Source organism: Talpa europaea, assembly GCF_964194135.1.
Source record: "Talpa europaea genome assembly, chromosome: 3".
NCBI classification, from domain to species: Eukaryota; Metazoa; Chordata; class Mammalia; order Eulipotyphla; family Talpidae; genus Talpa; species Talpa europaea.
The window spans coordinates 65,981,087-66,002,227 of record NC_140069.1 but is presented as its reverse complement, the minus strand read 5'-3'; the positions used below and the strand labels follow the sequence as shown (position 1 = coordinate 66,002,227).

The 21,141-nt window shown below is 35.8% G+C and overlaps 1 protein-coding gene across 2 annotated transcripts in view; it reads left to right on the top strand.

Moving 5' to 3' along the window:
* The window catches only part of SNTG1 (syntrophin gamma 1), a gene marked incomplete at both ends in the record, with an annotated part of 271,863 nt that overhangs the window by 186,488 nt on the left and 64,234 nt on the right, over positions 1-21,141 (top strand). For both annotated transcript variants that reach the window (XM_084230408.1, XM_084230407.1), the window contains 2 exons: positions 158-229; positions 19,790-19,942. In XM_084230408.1, coding sequence (XP_084086534.1) covers positions 158-229; positions 19,790-19,942 — 225 coding nt within the window. The remainder of the gene's footprint in view (positions 1-157; positions 230-19,789; positions 19,943-21,141) is intronic.

The window sequence follows — 21,141 nt, the reverse complement described above, 5'->3', positions numbered from 1 at the left end:
CCAAAAAATTACATATAGACCTTTATGAGAAAACTTCATAACAGAGAGGCTAAAGCGTACATATGTGAATGTTTGCCTTATGTACCCTAATGAATAAATAAAATAATGATAAATAAGGGTTATCTTCCTAAAACAATTAGTTTCTCATCTTTTAAAGGTGACTACCTGGGACTGGACCAGAGCAGAGAAAACATTTTCGATTTACGAGATTATGTGCAAGATTCTCAAGGTATGATCAATAAGTAGGGATAATCTTAATCATTTTTTCTCAGCAAACAATGGTTATGTACTCATTATTAGCTCATGAAAGTAAATAATGCATGGGTTAAACAAAAGATAAGGGGAAGAAAAATAAGTATACTGAGTATATAGATAGCGCACAGAGATATGCTTAAGCATAAGCATAGAAATTTAAGTAATTTATAAGCAGATTCTGCAGTCTCTTTGTCAGTGGAGGGGGACAGGAAAATACTTGGCAAGAATCCATTGAAGAGGAGGAAAATGTTCAGTTGGAAATAGTCTGAATTTCAATCCCAATTATTACCATATATATTTTTTGTAGACTAAGTAAAATACAGAAGATAAGGATTTGAATAAGCTGTATAATTTTAATAATGCAGCAAGTATGAATGGCATATACAAAGAAAGTTTTTTTTAAATCTTGCTATCTCTCTGAGCATGAAAAATAATATAAAGTTATCATAAATTAATTCAGTTTCTAAGCTATACATGGGATAGTTGCAATAGGAAATCATCAAGATTTCTATAACATTCCAAGTGGTCCTTGTAGACATTTTAAAGACTGAAGATAGGAATAATTTACAAAAACCTAAATAATAATCAACATGCAGATTCTATCCTATGGTCTGTAAATGGAAATAGTACAGATTGAGTAAATCCTTGTTAAGGTTGATCTTGTTTGTGTAAACAAAAATAAATTCCCTATATTCCTTGTCAGTTATTTCTCCTCCAGTTAAAGTCTCAGTAGAGTAGAAAATACTAGACTATTTACAGCATAATGAAAAAATAGTAAGATTGCCCAAAAGGAGAAACACACACACACACACAAAAAAAAAAAAACAATTACCTCAAAAAGTGTACATAATTTTTCTCCCCTACAGATTAATATTTAAAGTTGACATTCACTATAGTACAAGATAGTTAAATTTATAGGCCATAGGTTGTTTATCACTGTATTGTGATCTACTGTGACCTAAAAGAAAACAACTCTGATATATTTCAGTTTATTGTTATCAAAGGAGGCTCTGAGATGCACCAATACTTGAAGAAAAGGAGATTGTACCCAATTCCAGTTTTTGGAGATGATGGCTAAAATGGCTAAATAGACAGATTTGTAATTGATTTTTTTTTTTTTTAGCAAAATAGCAAAATAGCTAATGGAATTAAAAAGGAGATGCGGGCGGGGGGAGGAGAGAGAAAGATAGAGAGAGAGAGAGAGAAAATTACCTAATGTAGCGGCAAGAAGAGCACAGTGCAGGATCTCTATGATCCGAGCAGGTGGGGTAAAGGACAGTCCTGGAGTCCTCGGTGGCTTTTTCAGGCTTTTTTTTTTTTTTATGTAATTCTTACATCATTTTTCATTTTTGCACAATGTATGCCTTTTCATTTTGAATATAGTCCCCATACAATTTCCACCTTCCTTATTTTGACCCTAATCCCTCCTCTCCTCCCCCCCATAGTGTGTCTCTGGTTTATACTTGTTGATTTTGATTTTTTCTTTATTATAATTAGTCTTTTTCCTGGTCCCTTATTTAGGTTTTCTAAATTCTTGCTATGAGTGAGACCATCTGGTATTTTTCTTTTTCTTTCATTGGGATTTTACCAGGTACACAGCAGGGAGGGATGCCAGGGGGCCGGGAGGCTGGCTAATCTTCACTCTTCCTGGGCAATCCATTATTCTCTCCTTGTCTCTCTCTCTTCTGCTTCTCATTCTCTCTCTCTCTCTCTCTCTCTCTCTCTCTCTCTCTCTCTCTCTCTCCCCCCTTTGTTCTCTGCTGGTTCTCTTGCTTTGTTCCTCTGGCGTCCTGGTGATGCCGCCCTTATAGACCCATCTCAACCCAGGCAATCCCACGTACCACACCCCACTCCAGGTGCCTGGCACCAGGCATGAATCCAGGACCACAGGGATTCATCATCAATCCTAATGGCAGGAGTGCAGAAATGGCTTACAATCATTTACCCTACACCTAACAACCTTACAAATAAATTTTAATTGTACCTTCCTTATTCATATATTAATATAGGTTTTTCATACTAGTAATCCAGGTAGCATTCCCATATGCTTATTTAGACTTAATTCCTAACTATTAAGAAGTAGCAAGATGGTCTTTATAACCCTCTTTAAAAATAAAAAAGCTGTTTGTCTGTTTGAACATAAAAAATAATGCAATTTATTTGCACACTTTAAATAAGGATAATCTAAAAGAAGAAATAAAAAAAATCAGGTCCATATCAATACTCAGTATTTTATTTGACATATTTTTTTTTTTTGCAAAATTAGGATTGTGTTTTTGTAATATGCTTCATCATGTCAAAATGTGTCTTGAGGTTTTTTTTTTTTATATTCTTCAAGTCTTCCCCCCAAAGTATTATGAATTTTAGGTAAATTTAATCTATTTCATAACTTGCCGTATTTGTTTAGCCAATTCCTTGCATTTGACATTTAGGTCAATGTACTTTTCTCATTTCTTTTTTAAGTATCATTCTTTAATTTACTTAACAGATTATTGTTGAGTAATCTCTAACTGCTAAGTAATCTCAGCACATGCCATATGACTGGATAAAGAGAAGTAAATTTCTCCTTTTATTGACCTTGGATTTTATTAAGGTGACTGTAGTGGCGGGGAAGGGCACAGTGCAGGATTCTATGATGGAGCAGACGGGATGAAGGAGGCGTCCTGGACCCCTTGGTGGCTTTTTTTTTTTTTTTTGGCTTTTATTGGGTTTACCATGTACATGACAGGCAGGGGTGCTAGAGGGCCAGGAGGCAGGCCTCCTCAGCCCCCAGCAAGTGTTCACTCTTACTGGGCTCTCTGGCTTTCTTCTGGTATCTCTTTCCCTTGGGTGTCCCTTTCGCTATTTCTTTCTCTCTTGCTCTATTCTGTTCCGCTGGCATCCCCATGACATCGCCCTTATGAGCACAGTCTCTCAGTCCAGGGGAATCCAAGTCTTATGCCCACACCTTACTCCAGGTGCCTGCCATCAGGCATGCATTCAGGATCACAGGGATCCACCATCATCAATCCTAATGGCAGAGGGCAAAAAAGCCTGATGCTTTTTTTACCTTACCCTACAGTGATACAGACAAAAGATATTTAAATATATAGGGACAAAAATAATAGCAAACTTTCATGAAACTATAAAGTTACTTCCTTTCATTTAAATTCTGAGTTTTGGAATTCTAGGTGAAAACTATTTTAATACACTAAAGATGTTAGGATTATGTGCCAAAATTGCCTCCTAGAAGAACCATACAAATTTAGATTGTTACTTTGATTATCTGGAAATGCCCGTGTATTTGCACTCTCCAGATTAAGATTAAAGAACACTCTAATTTTTTTTTTTCCTAAATGAGATTTCCTATCAGTTTATTCATTCCTTAAGGATTTTTTTTTTATTTTTTACATAATGAGGTCTGGAGATAAAATTTAAACATTGAATAAAATATAAATCTACTCTCTGATATCCTACTACTGAGAGTTCAAAAGCAATATTTTATGATTTGTGGATGTACATTTGACATACAGAATTGTCCATCAAACATTGTCTTTCCCAAAGTAAATTTTCATATAGAATAAAAACAGAGGAATGAACATAAGACTCAGCATTGAACAGATTAGATTTCTGCATATAGATCAGTGTTTGGAGGATGATTGAGTTGACAAGGAGATCAGTTTCATATAATTTGGGCTGGGGAATAGTTCCACAGGGACATCTATAACCTTGTCATCTACCACCATGAGGGAATGTTAGGGGGAAAGGATGTCCTGAGCAGACTCCATACAGGCTTTGTGGACTCCACCCCCAATCCATCAAAACACTGGGAAAGGCAAATCCCATGATCGCCAAAGGGAAGGTTTCGAGGACCCGGGGGTGGAGTTAAGCAGCTAGATTCTTGGTCTGAGTATTTAGCTGGCCATGTGGCTGGGGGTCGCCCTCTTGGCCATGCGATGTGCTCTGTTTTTCACCAGCTCAGTGGTGATTGGGATTCCAGGTCAGCAGAATGGGTGGGATGCATTTATTAATTTATCTCCCTCTTTTTTTCCCCTGAATTACTCATTTCCCCATTTCCCCTTCCCTTGTAAAGAAACCTTTTATCAAACATTTGTGTATGTCTGCAGTTTAGCATTAATAAGTCCCCTTTAAGCACGCGGGTGAGGACCCACAGTCAGGCAATCTGTCTTATATCGGGGTTGCTCTGTAGCAGTAACAGACCTATGCAAGTGTACATGTTGTACACTTTTTCTCCACAAAAAAATTACATCGATAAGGTAAATTTAAATGTCTAATATAATGATCTGGAACACAGTGTATCTGGCCAAAGGACCACAAATAAGGAACACCTTCATCTTCTGATTCATTGAATATGAAGCTACACCTGTAATGATAAACATGAAACAATAGTTATCCAACTACATAGCTTACAGTGACATAAACATAATGTAAAAATATAGGGGCAAAAATAATAGCAAACTTCATGTAACTTCAAAATTGCCTCCTTTCATTTAAATTCTGTTTTGAAATCCTGAGTGGAAAATAATTTTATATAGTCAAGATGTTAGGATTATATGTCAAAATTACCTCCTAAAAGAGCCTTGCAAACTTAAACTGTTATTCTGATTATGTGGTATGTGTATGTGACACAAACATGATATGACACCTACATGACATCTCAACAATTGTTCCAAGTGCTCTATATACAAATCAATCTGTACAAATTGCTAGGAATCAGCGAATATTCCCATTTTACAGGTATGAAAACTGAGACAAAGAACATTTAAGTAAAAAGCCTAATGCTACATAGCTAGTAAGAAATTAAGTTAAGGATCTAGTGTTGCTGTCTGTCTGAAGAATATGTGCTCAAAACCGCAACTGTCTTATGATACAAAAATTCCATTTCTGGATATTCAACCAAAGAAAAAGGAAATGCTCAAAAATATATATGCATCATTATGTTCACTGCAACATCATTTATAGCAAACAAAATATGGAAATGAAGTATCCATCAGTGAATGAATATATAAATAAGCTGTGGTATATAGACACACACACACAATGGAATACTGCCAGTCATAAGAAAGAAGGAGGGAAATCTTGCCATTTGTGTAATATTGAATAGACATTGAGGGTATTGTGCTAAGCAAAATGAATCAGAGAAAGTAAAACAAATACTTTATAATTTTACTTACATGTGGAATCCAAAAATACAAACAAATGCAACAAAACCAAAGAATACCCATAGATGCAGAGACCAGATTAATCCATACTAGAAGTCAGGGAGGTTGGATGGAGGGAAAAATGGCTGAAGGGGATCAAAGTGTGAAAACTTCTAGTTATAAGAGATGGGGAAGTAAGGTACCATTTGGAGACTATAGTCAATGAAATTGCATTGCAAATCTGAAAATAGCTAAGATGGTAAATATATACTGTGGTAACCATTTCACAATGTATACAAATGTTGAATCACCATGTTGTACCCTTGGAAATATAATGTTGCATGCTAAGTATATTTCATTTAAAAATAATATTCTGTGTTCTTAAACATTATTGTGCATTGTCTTTTTTCTTTGTCTCATCACTAATAAGTTGGTAACAGATAGAGTGAGAAAACAAGCCTGATACTGATGAAAGAGAAAAACATTTCAGAATAAGTGAGACTTGCACAACAAACTAATTACCTTTTGCAAATATACTAGGCACCATAAACTTCAATATTTTTCATCTATTTAGTGGGGTGAAAGGTGAATATGATCAACTTGTTAATTTACCTTTGATTGCATTTTTATTTATCAATTCATATTACGAAGTCTTTGAGTACGCAATGTGTACCCAACACTTTGCCAGATGTTACGGATTCAATATCACTCTATAGGAGGGTTGATGAAGGAATTAAAAAACATTTTGGAGGAGGCCTTAAAGTGAGATCTACGTAACTATTAAAAAGCTCAGCAGATGAAGATATTTAGTGTTGAGGTTGAAGTTTGGTGAATAGGAGAAGGGAATACTATGCACATAGGAATTAATGTGTACACTTGCCCAGCTGTACGAAGAAGTATGTGTCTTTTAAACGACTAAAAACAAACAAACATGGTTATGACGTTTGTGCTGGTGTTTGAATGGGAAAGCTGTTACATTCAACAATAATAAGGAATAGTATTGTTATTTGAATATTGAAGGAGAATCACAGAGGGATTTCAAACATGAGAAATGATAGGGATTTCCATTTTATTTTATTTTTTAAAGATTTATTTATTTATGCATACAAGAACTGGGGTACAGGCCAGCGGTGCATGGGGTGAGAGGATTCACCATAGTGGGAAGCAGAACAGGCAGACTGACTGAAATACACTGCTGAGGGAGCAAGACAGGAGAGGTCTGCTGTGCCATGTGGGTAGCTCCCTAGCTGGGTGGGGATCAAATTCATGCTGCAGAGGCTGTATACAGCTTCACAGTGCTGTGCTTAACCCCCTATGCCACCAGGGAGGCCTGAGATTTCCATTTTAGAAATAGTGTCCTAACTTCAAGGTGAGCTGGATTTGGAGAAGTAGGCTAGGAATGGCAGCTCCAGGACTTCTGCAAAGATCCTAGTCAGAGATGCCATGGTCCCGCCAATTTTGAAAAAGATGTTGAAAAAGTGTGAGGTGGAGGAGTGGAGATTGAGCAGGTTTTACTAAGTCAGTGGTTATGTTTATACTAGTCATATGCCTACATAGGCCAGCCTCTCACGTTGAACATATCTGATTCTTGCAGCAAAATGATCCCCTGACTAACACTTCAACCTAGCAGTATAATTGTGTGTAGCTGGAGAGATACATATGCTTTGAATTCTAGATTAAAACATCAAGATAACTTTGTTATTTCTGCATCCCAGTCATGTTATGATTTTGTAGCCCATCTTATCTTGCCTAATCCACCAGATCTTATGAGCAATTTTTCTTTGCCTCAGAATTAACACATATGTACTTTTCATTGTTATTTTAGATGATTATCCTATTTCCTATTTATGATACCACAGATCATTGCAAGCATACACTGTCAGTCCTATTGGATAGATGACTGCCCTTGCACTTACCCAAGTCCAACAGTCCAACTCCTCCTAATGTAATGTATCTTATCCACTCTAATATGCCAGAGACACCAAACACATGTCCTGCTCAGACCTCATTCCTGAATTCTAAGTATTCAAAAGAGCATATACCTATCTACACAGGTGTCCAACAGAAGTCATAAGATGTTACAGGTGTTGGTTTAAGATTGAACAATTGGCAAAGAGCCTTGCAATAACATGCAGATTGGAGAAAAGGAAAAACAAACAAACAAAAAAAAAAAACTATATTCTGTTATTTTTTTTAGAAATTCAAAGAAGGAAGCTATTTAATATCAAGTGGCAAAGCCAATACTCTACACAAACTGGTGTGCTACTCAATGGAAGTGTGTCTAGATGTTGTCAGACTTATCGCTTACTCAGTTTTGAGTCCTCCTTAAAAAGTTTTGCTTAAGGGCTTCCCCTGGTGGCACAGTGATTGAACGCTGGGCTGCGAAGCTGCCCTCAGCCTCTGCAGCGCCGGTTCGATCCCTGGCAGCCAGCGAGGGTCCCGAGAGGGTCCCACATGGCGCGCAGACCTCTCCTGCTGCCTGCTGCTCCCCTCAGCAGTGTACTTTGGTCCTTCTGCCTCTTCTGCACCCCGCTCTGGCTCTGGTGAATTCTCTCACCCCCCCCACACTTCTGACTGTACCCAGTGCTTGCATAAATAAAGAAATCTTAAAAAAATTTTTTTTGCTTAACTAAGTATGTAAAATTAACCATGTAAGAGAATATTCAAAATGAGAAAAGATCATAATACAGAGTGAGTTTTTAAAAGACTTATTTATTTCTACAAGAACTCGGGTACAGGAAAAAGAATAACTATACGAAAGTAAAAATCAAAATCAACAAACAACTATGAACCAGAAACACTCTATGGGGGGGTGGGAAGTGGGGAGGGGAGAGATTGGGGTCAAAATAAGGGGGTCACAATTGTATGGGGAATATAAAAATAAAAAAAGAATTTAAAAAATGAAATATATATATATATATATAATAAAAAAAAAAAGAACTTGGGTACAGGCCGGAGGCGCGGGAGGGTGAGATGATACATCAGAGACAAATCGGGGAACAGAACAAGCACTGCTGAGGGGAGCAGCGGGCAAGACAGGAGAGGTCTGCGGCACCATGTAGGTATCTCTCTGGCCTCTGGGAATAGAACCTGCACTGCAGAGGCTGCGGACAGCTTCACAGCACTGTGCTCAACCTGCTGTGCCTCAGGGGAGACCCTTTCAGAATGATTTTTAAAGTGGGCAGACACCACAAACATTGGAAAATTTATAAAGAATGCATTATACTTTATTATTAACTAGCTATCTTAACACAGCTCTTTGGTAATTTGCCTTCATATTTTGGGGTACTATGCATTATTTTCCTATTTCAGTGTTAATATGAAAGGGAAGTGTAGTTTTTGTTTATTTATTTGTTTTTTTGTTGTTGTTTGTTTTTGTCTTTACCTATCTAGGCACCTATGTCAACACCTTCTTAGAGGATACCCAACAACTTTGCTCAGGTCAAATTCCCTGTGTGGGATGGATCTTATCCCACAGCTGGATACAGGGGTTTAATTCTAATGACCAGATTCTTCCTAGTGAGAGAAAGGCAGGACCTATCTGCATTGTGTGAAAACCAAGGAAGACAAATTACATTAATCTATCTTACATGAAGAAATGCAGAGTAGGAAGAAATGGAATATTTGATTTCTTTCAAATTAGCTGAATTTTACATTTTTCACCAAATCACTTTCTAATACCACTTGCCTAACAAACCCTGCTAAAGTAGGTGTCTGCAAACCAAATATCAATTCAGCTCTTTCAGAACCAGTATTAGGTTGAGCAAAAGTGTATTTGTTTCTTTCTTTTTTTTTTCTTTTAGTTTATAGGTTTGTTTGATTTTATATGAAACTACAAAAACACATTTTCCAACGTGGTTGTCTATGCTATTTTAGGTGCATTTATGTGCAAGGTTGAGAATTCCAGGTCTATTATATATTATTATGAGTTTAATTTGCATGATGACTGATGTTGAACTCCTTTTCATGTTTATTGGCAATTTATTTTTTTCTTTCTGAAAAGTGTTAGAATCTCTGGCCAGTTTTTCATTACAAAATAATTGAAGCTTTTTTTAAGATTTGTTTTTATTTATATAGGAACTAGGGTATAGGCCAGAATTATTTGTAACCCTCTGTTGAACTTAATTTCCTTCAGTTTTATTTTGTGTTTTTATGTAATCTTTGTAGATATCATATTTCGGATTTCTGTTTACAGGCAAAATATTTTGGATTTATGTTTTGTCTTGCAAATCTACTGTCATATACAACCATTTTTTAATTTTATCTATTTTTGCATAGACAAATTGGGTTCTGAGATATAGGGGTGAGAGGATTCATTAGAAACAGAGTGGGGAGAAGAACAGGTAGACTGACTGAAATACACTGCTGAGGGTTGCAGTGGCATGAAAGGAGAGGTCTGCTGTGCCATGTGGGTTAGCTCCCTGATCAGGGATAGAACATAAGTGGTAGAGGTGATAACACTGAGACTTATCCCCTAGGCCACAAGGGAGACCTCCTAATATCTTAAAATTTAACCTTCTGAAACCTTATGTTACTTTTTTTTAACTATGTTTGTTTGTTTTTTAGTCGATTTACTGTTGGTTTCATCATTATTTGCATTTTGGGACTATAGGACCCATGTACTTGTGGGTCATCTATCTTTGGAGAGTTGTTTATTTAGTGTTTTGGCCATTTTGTCCCATTGGTTATTTACTTTCTTTGTATTTAGTTGTATGAGTTTTGGTACATCATAGATATCAGACCCTTGTCATATGTATGGTGAGGAAAGATCTTTTCCTATTCAGTAGCACATAATAACCTCATTAAATGATTTTATAATTTGAGATCCAATATAATAATTGATGGTAAAGAAATACAAACATTACTAAGAATTTATCAAATTTGATTTCAGGAATAAAATTTATATTGGACTACAGAATATCAGTATATTTTATATTTATATAAGTCAGTTATAAAGGTTTATAAAGGTTTATCATTGTATTTTTTTGATTTATAAACATAAATTGATACAAACATATAGGGAAGGTAGATCTTTAAATCTCAGGAATGGAAAATAATTAATGACAAAAAGAGAGATTAATTTTTTTCATTTCAGATATAAATGATGATGAAGTTGTACTGTGCTAAATTATTTCAGAATGTCTTTTTTTCCACTAAAACATATTTTATTGATATATGCATACATATCATGTTTATATAGTTTTCAATTATGATTGTTATATACATTATATTTAACCTGTTTTCTATTTAATAGAAATATGTAAAATTATTAATAATGCTATTGTGTATGTGTAAAATGAATTTTATTATTGAAATATGGTTTAATGGTTGCACTAGTAGAAAAATGAGAAAGGAGAAGAAAAGTTACTTAGAATCATTGCTAATAGTCATTCATGGACTAACCAATAGTAATACCAATAGTAATACTACAAACCAATAGTATTTATAGTAATGCATTACTATAAATACTCTTTATATAACAATGATTGAAAACTCATTCTGGGACCCCACCCGCCTTCCAAACTAATGAATTTATTCTCCCTGGATGCTTCTGCATGAATATCTAATAGACAGCTAAAAGTTAATTTAACATGCTCCCCATACTCCAAATGCACACCTCAGCTAACAGTCTCTGAAGTCTCTTTCTCTGAAGTCTCTTTCTCTCAGACCTTTATTTGAAATATGAGAAAAAAACATATTCCAAAATTCCATCAACCCCCATGTCTCACCTGTATTTATTCTTCTCCTTTCTCACTTATTTCTCTAACCTAACTCTTGCCTCTATTAGCTTCAAATTTGAAAGCAAAATTCAGTATACACAACAACAAGGCAGTATTAGCTCTTTACCAGCCACATCCTTCAGTCCACTACCTTTCTGCTCTTTTCTGCTACCAGATCATGAGCTCTAATTCCGCTAATTTATTCAATTCTGCTATGTTGTTTTGTCACACAGCAGTCTCATGTTCTCTAAACTTGTTGCCTAACACCCCAAATACCTTAAATGGTTTACAATTTCACTTCATGTCTTTCTTCCATAGTCATCTTTTAAAAAATTATTTTATTTGTTTATGCATACAAAATCTGGGGTATAGGCCAGAGGTATAGGTAGTGAGAAGATTCACCAGAGACAGAGTGGGGAGCAGAACAAGCAGATCTACTGAGATACACTGCTGAGGGGAGCAGCAGGAAAGATAGGAGAGGTCTGCTGCACCATTTGGGTAAGCTTCCTGGCCAGGGGATCTAACTCATGCAGCTATAGCTTAATAGTGCTGAGACTTTAACCTCTGCACCATCAGGGAAGTCCCATGGTCACCTTCTTAAGGAGTGCTTTTCAAGTCATTCTGCAAGATAAGTACTCCCTGAGGTTAACACAACCAAAATATTTTACCAGATGTTATAACCATCTGACATGTTCTGATTAAGCATTTTCTTGTTTGCTCTGTAATTTGTTTCATCTCCACTTGAAACAAATCTCTGTGGTCATGGATCTCATCTGATTAACACAGGAATATCCCTGCACTAGAACAATGCCTGACATACAACAGGCACATTGTATGTATTTGATTGAAGATCAGAAGAATACGTACTACTGGTTTTGGTGTAGATCAACGATAAATGGCTTTCTGAAATACTAGTGAGTCTATGCAATCTTGAACTCTTATAAAAATTGTTTTCACAGTTGACAGTTATTTGTGTTTGCTTAAAAATAAAAATAGAAAAAAAGATAGCAATTAATGGAACTGATCAATAAATAGCAACCTGCTTTACCTTGAGTTCTTTAGAAAATAATTCAGAAGTGAGGTCAAAGATTATATCATCAATATTCATGAGTGCTATTAAGCAATGATCATTGTGGTAAATGTTATCTAGATAGTAAACCTCTCATAAAATGTGCTGAATTAATTCTGCACATTTTTGTCAGACAAATAGGCTGTTTTGGATATGAATACAGCTTTTATATCTCCCCAGACATAGTACCAATACAAGATCTAAGGGTGTATAAACAGAAATGCAAGTTTAGGTGACACACTAATTCCCTCTAAATATCATCTTGTTCACATCCACAATTCCACTACTTCATGGACTTGTGGCTTTTATTATTTGAGGGATTAAGAGAAGCTTGGGTGGGTTGCTGCAAAGAGATATAAGAAAATTAAAGAATTATGACATAGCATCTAGGAGGAAAGACAATATAGCATCTAGGAAGAATTGATAAAAATAATTTGTATCATTTGATTTTATAAAGAGAAAATAAGAGATGACTTATAATCATCCTCAAGGATAGAAAAATAACTTCAATAAGTGGTGACCACCTGTTTTTAATCACATCTAAAGAATGATTACGAAAAAAAGTACTTGCAAGTTTTGTCCTTTAGTTTCTTTACCTTTTGTTTGGTTTCTCAATATTCCACATGAAAGTAAAACTATCCAGTATTTATTTTTCCTTCTCACTTATTTCACTTAGCATAAACTTGTAGCTGACCATAGATCTGAGGTATATAGCAGGGTAGGGGCATGGACAGGGGCCCAAACAGGGAAGGGAAGAGCATAAGGTGTCACTGTAGTGACAGATCAGGGTGTTATGGTTGTGGGAGAACTATGGGGACTACCATGGTGGCCTAGGTGTTAAGTCTCAGCACCATCAACATAAGGTCCCGCAGTACAGCATGAGTTCAATTCCAAGCCATAGAGCTAACCCACATAGCAGTACAGCATGAGTTCCAAGCCATAGAGCTAACCCACAAATAGCATAGTAGACCTCTCTTGTCTCACCCACTGCTCCCCTCAGCAGTGTATTTCAGTACATCTGCCTGTTCTGCTCCTCAGTCTCTGGTGAATCTTCTCACCACCCCCCACCTACATCCCAGTTCTTTTACACAAAAATGAAATCTTTTTTTTTTTTTTTGAAAGATTTATTTATACAAGCACTGGGTACAGTCAGAAGCACGGGAGGGTGAGAGAATCCACCAGAGCCAGAGAGGGGAGCAGAACAGGCAGACTGATGAATTACACTGATGAGGGGAGCAGCAGGTGTGGCAGGAGAGGTCTGCACACCATGTGGCACACTTTCCAGTGGCGGGGGATTGAACCAGTGCTGCAGAGGCTGTGGGCATCTTCACAGCATGGCGCTCAACCAGGGAGGCCCCCCAAAATTGTTTAAAAAAAAAGGTCCTAGAATGTTGTAAACAATATTTGCATACCAATATTAAAGACTGAGAATATAATTTTATTTTTTGGAAATATTTAAAGGTGGGATTTTTTTAATCCTGAAGGCAGGACCAAATTACCTATCACAAAACAGACTATGTATGACCCTTTGATGTCTATGTATATTATAACAGGTAATAACTCCCTGTCTTTGGAAAGTTTTTCTCTGCAAAGCCATATACTCCGCCAATTTCTAAACATGTATTTGAGTCTTATTATAGGATGACATAGTTTTCCTCAGAGAGATTGAATACTAAAATTGAAATTAAAACCTGGAAGATGAATCCTGCAACTATTAATTAAAACAGTGACTTTCAGTAGGCAGTTTTGAAAGTCTTCTAATAATATTATAGGAAATTAATCTTATTGTTTTGTGTGTTTCTTGCATGCTCATTTACTTTTCAGGTTCTTATAATGCTTATTTATAATAGTAAAATTTATATTTGTCTCAATTATAAGGGCATAGGGAAAGTCTGACATCAATCAAAATAATCATGAAAATTGGTTCAAGAATATTAAATGAGAAATCAGGAATACAAATGAAATACAAAAACTAAAAAATATATATATATATAATTATCTTGTTTATTTGTCATCCACTCTTTTAAAATATTGTATAAAAAGACATTTTTCCCTTTGAAAGTATGCAGAATTTTTCCACCTGGGTCAGTTATCTTTATTGAAATTGCTTTTTCTTCTTTAAAGCAGAGACTTGTTTCTTTAAGTTCTTTGGAAATCTAAGTCTAACACAGACTTAGGCAGTGAAGAAGCATTATCCAAGCGGTATAGATAGACTTAAAGAAGGAGATCATTAACAACACTATAATGAGGGACACTTTGGAAAGTTAAGAAGTTGGTTGGGATCAATATAACCCCAGCATAAAATTAAAAAAAAAAAAAAACAAACATGGAAATGACAACCTTAGTTTTGTTCCATTGTATCAGTTAATGTAAATTCCAGTGCCATAGGGATGTTATTAGGAAGAATTTTGTCCTATTAACCATCGACTTTGTCAGGATCACAGTTGTCTGGGGAAATTTCCCATATCTACTTTATTCATTCATTTATTTATTTATTTATTTATTTATTTTTAAGGATTTATTTATTTATTTGTACAAGCACTGGGTACTGTCAGAAGTGCGGGAGGGTGAGAGAATTCACCAGAGCCAGAGCGGGAGTGGGAGCAAAACAGGCAGACTGAGGAAGTACACTGCTGAGGGGAGCAGCAGGCACAGCAGGAGAGGTCTGCATACCATGTGGGACCCTTGCCTGGCCGCCAGGGATAGAACCTGCGCTACAGAGGCTGTGGGCAGCTTCGCAACCCAGTGCTCAACCGCTGCACCAACAGGGAAGGCCCACATCTACTTTATTTAAATCACTTTCTGTGCCCCCTCTAAATACTGAACCTAAGAATTCTAATCTTAGAATATGCACTCCAGTGCCAATGATCATAAAATCCCGTGGCTGGTGATTGTATTTTAAAGCATTTACCTATAAAATTAAGAATCTTGGGCCTCCATGGTGCCACAAGGTTTAAGTCTCGGCACTATGAAGCTATCCATAGCCACTGCAGCATTAGTCCCATCCCTTGCCAACCCACATGGCTCAGCAAATCTCTCCTGTCTCACCCTCAGCTCCCCTCAGCTGTGTATATCAGTCTTCCTGCCTGTTCTTCTCCCCACTCTGTCTCTGGTGAATCCTCTCACCCTGCACATCTGCACCCCCACAACCCTGCACCTCTGGCCTATACCCCAGTTCTCATATGCATAAATGAATAAATTAAATAAAAAAACATGTCATTGGAACAAAAACAGATACACAGACCAATGAAATAGAATTTGTAGCCCAGAATAAAACCTCATCTATGTGGACAATTAAAATTTGACAGAGGTGTGAAGAATATATACTGGAGAAAATAAAAACTTCAATAAAAAAATGTTGGGAAACTGGAAAATTATGTGCAAAGGAATGAAATTAGACCACTATCTCATGCAAAATTTAACTTAAATTGGATAAAAAACTTGGATGTAAGAAGTGAAATCATAAAAAGCACAGAAGAAAACATTGGCAAAACATTTCATCACATAACATTTAGTTGTGTCTTTAGGGATTCTTCCTCAACAACAAGGAAAACAAACAGAACATAAGCAATTGGAACTACATCAAACTAAAAAGCTTCTGCACAACAAAAGAATTCACAATTAAAATGAAAAGACATTTTACTGAATGGAAGAAAATATTTGTGGGCCTCCCCTGGTGACGCAGGCCGTTGAGCACCATGCTCTGAAGCTGCCCGCAGCCTCTGCAGCACCGGTTCGAACCCAGCCCGCTGGTGAGGGTCCCACATAGCGAGCAGACCTCTCCTGTTGCTCCTGCTGCTCCCCTCAGCAGTGTATTTCTTCAGTCTGCCTGTTCTATTCCCTGCTCTGTCTCTGGTGAATCCTCTCACTCTCCGGTGAATCTGACCTGTATCCTGTTCTTGTATAAATAAATAAATAAAACTTTTCAAAAAAGAAAAAGAAAATATTTGCATACCATATCTAACAAGGGACTCAAATCAAAGACATATAAAAAAAAATCCTGAGACTCAATGAAATAAAAACAACTAGCCCAATCAAAACTGGCTGAAGAACTAAACAGACACTTTTCCAAAGAAGACATACAGACTGTACACAGGCACAGGGGAATATGTTCACCATCACTTATCATTAAGGAAATGTAAATCCAAACAATGATGAGATACCGCCTCACACTTTGAGAATGACTGAAGAAAAAAAAAAAAAATACAGAAGTGACAAGTCCTAGAAAACATGGAGAAAAAGGACCCTGTTGGTGGGTGTGTAGACAGCTCCTGCACCTATAGACAACAGTATGGATGTTTTTCAAAAGATCAAAAATATATCTGCCATATGACAAAGCAGTTCCACTCCTAAATGTTTATGCAAAGAATAGGAAAAATCTAATCTCATTGGAAACATGCACCCCCATGCATTCCCTGAGATTCTTTATGGGAAGGAGAGCACATGGCTATTAGTTAGCAGAAAATGTCCTGGAGACTTGGAAAAAAATATCAAAAACCACAGGTTACATCTGAAGTAGAAGTCTTAAATGGAGAAAATCCACAACAGTAGTGTGTAAGATATGTTTATTGTGATCATTAAATGATGATTTTCAATGAATAAAACTTATTTTGGAGGCTGTGGTTTTTACTGGGACCCAACTTTCCCTGGGACTCTGACAAAAAAATGAACAAACTTGTATGGAGGGAAAAAAGAAAGAAAAAAAATTAGGAAATGATACATGCAATTATTTTATTGAATATGAACATTAATAATAGAAATTTCTAACATTCATTACCAGCTACTTAGTATCAGAAGCTATAATAAAATGTATAAAATGTATACATGGTATTTCATCAACACATTCTAGTAAATGAAAATGCTAATATGCGAAATGCTAATATGCAACCTGTAGTCTTATCCCTTCACTACAGCACATGAATGTGAGAAAGAAAAAGAGAGAGGTTATTCATACGTGTGTGTGTTTTTTTGTGTGTGCATGACTTTCAAAGGAGATCCTTAGAATATTTGGTATAGAGTCAATTTTCACTAAATCAGAAAACTTGAGCCAACATAACTCTTCCATGTGCTCACTCATCTGTCTTTCTCTAAAGCATCGTAGACAGCCCCTTTTCTATATCAAATGCTCCAGTGGTTTTCTATAGAAAGTACAATTGTCTGAATTCTGTAGCAGGATCACCTAGATTCATTCAGATTGGGGACTTGTGGCTCTTTCATGTGTCTCTGAGTTCATAACTTTCTTCTTTGAATTTCCTCCAAATGATTCATTGCCCCTTATTCTGTTTCACAATGTTTTTCTTTAATTTTTACATATTTGTCTCTCTCACCACATTTTGAAGTATTTTATGTGAATCAGTTTTGAGAAATGCTTCAGAAATAACAATCACAATGACTGCAATGTGAGATTTTGAAATTATAATTGCACAGTTTATTAGGCAGCTGTCTATATCTCAAGGCTTGCAACAGATATGCAAAATTGAGTTCTTGAGAGTGAAGGAGTTAAGTTTTTTACAAGAAAACAAAAACCGTCTGTAAAAGTCCTTTTAAAGTTCAACGGCAGGTCTCCCTATTGGCACAAGGGGTTAAGATGCAACCTATAAGCCACCCACAGTCACTGCAATCAAGAGTTCGATCCCTGGCCAGGAAGCTGGCCCACATGGCGCAGCAGACCTCTCCTGAATTGCCCACTGCTCCCCTCAGCATTATATTTCAGTCAATCTGCCTGTTCTGCTCCTCACTCTGTCTCTGGTGAATCCTCTCACCCCCACACCTATGGCCTGTACCCCAGTTCTTGTATACATAAATAAATAAATGTTTAACAAATAAAACAAATAAAGTTCAATGTCATTATGCAATTTATGATAAGGAAAACTATCAAAGATTTTCTAGTAATGATATTGATCATTTCATAGTATAAATTTATATTACAAGGAAAGTTAAAGCCACTTTAATAAATGATAAATTTGAGGTTTTCTCAAAATTATTATTTTTGTCCCAATGTCATTAATTCAAATAACTAATGGAGAAGTTGAGAAATCTGTAGTATGAATAGAGATTTTAGTGAAAGGTTTGAGGTTATAAATGTCACTACCTATGTAAGGAGCAAAATTCATGACCAGTTCTGCATCATCTCCTTCCCCAGAGATGGCTTTCAACATTCCCTCTTCTTAGGAATTCTGGAATATATCTCACACTCTTGCTTCAGGCTTCTGCCAATCCCCTCCCCTCTCTCTGCAAAGAACACTTTCCACTTGTAATTCTCTACTCATCATTCAATCACTGTTTAAAATGTACTTGTGAGAAGACAATGTTGACTTCCTGATCAGCTTTGGTGTAAAAATGACTATACTTTTGATAATACTACTTAATCTATGCTAGCACATTTACTTATGTGGTTATTTATTTAATATCAGTCACTGTCACTCTCCCTAGACATTTTAAGATCCAATTACTAAAAGTACTTTAATTTTTTTTCTTATCATAGGGCTGTATTTTCATAAACATTATGATTTCGTTTTTCCATGAAGACAGAGCAGGAAAAGCAAAAAAACCATATCTTCTTTTCAGCTTTCTAACCATCTAGTAGCAGCATGTGCCAAAGCTAATTTCTACAGCACTTAAAGTAACTGCTTTTCTATAATTCACCTTTAGTAATTTTAAGCATTCAAATAAGAAAAAGACAATTTGGATTTTTTAATTAAATGGTTACTATTTTTAAATACTTGCCAAAATAGAAAATTCCTGCTAACATTTTTGATATTTAATGATGAAGCCTTTATAATAGTCTATAGAAGAAATAACTAAAGATGTGAGGATTAATTTTTAACAATTTTCAGAACACTGAACATACTATGCAAAGGTTTATAGCATTTAGTGCATATTAGCCTATTTATTTAATCCTTAGTTGTTTTTGATTATTTTTTAACATCCCTGAAAATGGAATACATATGAATATGTGAGAACACTAGATGAAAACAGGCAAGACCAAGAAATTTCTGTATCAAAATCTTTTTGACTGAATGAAATGCAATTTCATAAATTAGGTAAATGTGATAAAAAAAAACACCAAAATGCCTGTAGACAACTTAGACACTATATTTTCCCTTTTCTCAGAATATTTTCTTGATGCTTTTTGGGTTAATGAAATCAACTCAATAATATATATATATATATAAGTTACATATATATATATAAGTTATATATATATAACTTACAAATCTCTTAAAATTTTCCAAAACACTAATAAATAAGTACTATTTAATCTTCTTGACAGGGCCCTGTAAAGAAGAAGAGGGTATGTGTATTATCTTTTTGTGCAGTAAGGAAGTAGAGCTCATGTTTAGTGCTTTGGCAGTTATGTTGCTACTAAGAGTTCAAGAGAGAAATCCTAACTTTAATGGAGATGCTTTATATGTTAGTTATGGACTTTGAGGCTGTATGTTGGAATGTTGTGGCCATTTTTAATGAAGATTTAATGACACCACAGACTGTGATCTTTATGACTGTCAGCTTCACTTTGCATTATTCAACACTAATTCAAGGTATACCATGTTTACAATATGAATTGATGTATGCAAGCCTGTGTAACTCCAGGTTTTCATCAGGACAGTGATCTGTTGGACCAGCGGAAACACTGTTTCACTGTGCAGTCTGAGTCTGGGGAGGATCTATACTTCTCTGTGGAATTAGAATGCGACCTTGCCCAATGGGAAAGAGCCTTCCAAACAGCAACTTTTCTAGAAGTGGAGCGGATACAGGTGAGAGTCTGTGCAATTTTAGGATATGTGATTCCCAAAGATATTTGAATATTCCCATATAATTTAACATAAATTCAAATTAGCATAAAATTTATTTCTCTGAATCTTAACTGCCTTCTCAATTACATTGAATAATTAATCATCATTATTAAATTATATTAACATTAATCCATGTCAAAAATAATTTATTTTTTTCTACAATTTGATCTTTTTTTAAAGACTTTTATTTATTTATGCATACAAGAACTGGGGTGTAGGCCAAGATGTGGGGGGTGAGAGAACTTGCCAGAGACAGAGTGGGGAGCAGACCAGATGGATCTATTGAAATACACTGCTAAGGGGAGCTGCAGTGAAACAGGAGAGGTCTGCTGAATCATATGTGTGTTAGCTCCATGGCTCGGATGGAAATCAGGCCACAGTGGGTTGCTATATCTTGATGGTGCTGGGACTTAACCCCTGAGCTACTAGGGAGACCCCAATTTGTTATTTTTAGGCTATTTCCAATCATTCATCAAAAATTTCTTTCTAATTTTAATTAAAATCTCCTGCAATTTAAATCTAAGAATGAAAATGCCCTGATATCAATTAATTGTTTATAAGGCAATTTCCTGTTCTCCAATCACCACCAACTGATAATTTTTCTGAATTGCTGCACTCACTGTATTCTTTGATGGTATAAAGTATTTCCCCCCATCTCTACTCATCAAAAGCACACATGGAATTTGAACGTGTTTTCAAAGGTTATGTCATCATAAAGATTATCCTAATTTCTAGTCTGTTCTATGCACTCATTATCACCACTGCAACAATCCTTTTTAAGTTTATTTATTTTGATCACTATTATCACTTTTTGTTTTAGATCGGCTCACATTCTGTCTTGCATTAAAATGATGTGTGCTTCTCATTCCCTATACTAAGCTACAAAATTACTTGCGATACTTTACTTTTCTATCAACTAAAGTATAGTGTCTTTTGTACATCACAAGTAGTCAATATTTATTGTGTTTTCTTTCTTTTTTGTGAAGTTACATCCCAATCACACTTCAAGAAACTTCAAGGACTGTTATTCATAAAGTGTTTTGTCTGATAAGTGACAGTACTTGAAAATAGCAAGTGGGTCAAGAGTGGAAAAAATCAGGGCCTCCCTGGTGGCACAGGCGGTTGAGTGCAGGATGCTGTGAAGCTGTCTGCAGCCTCTG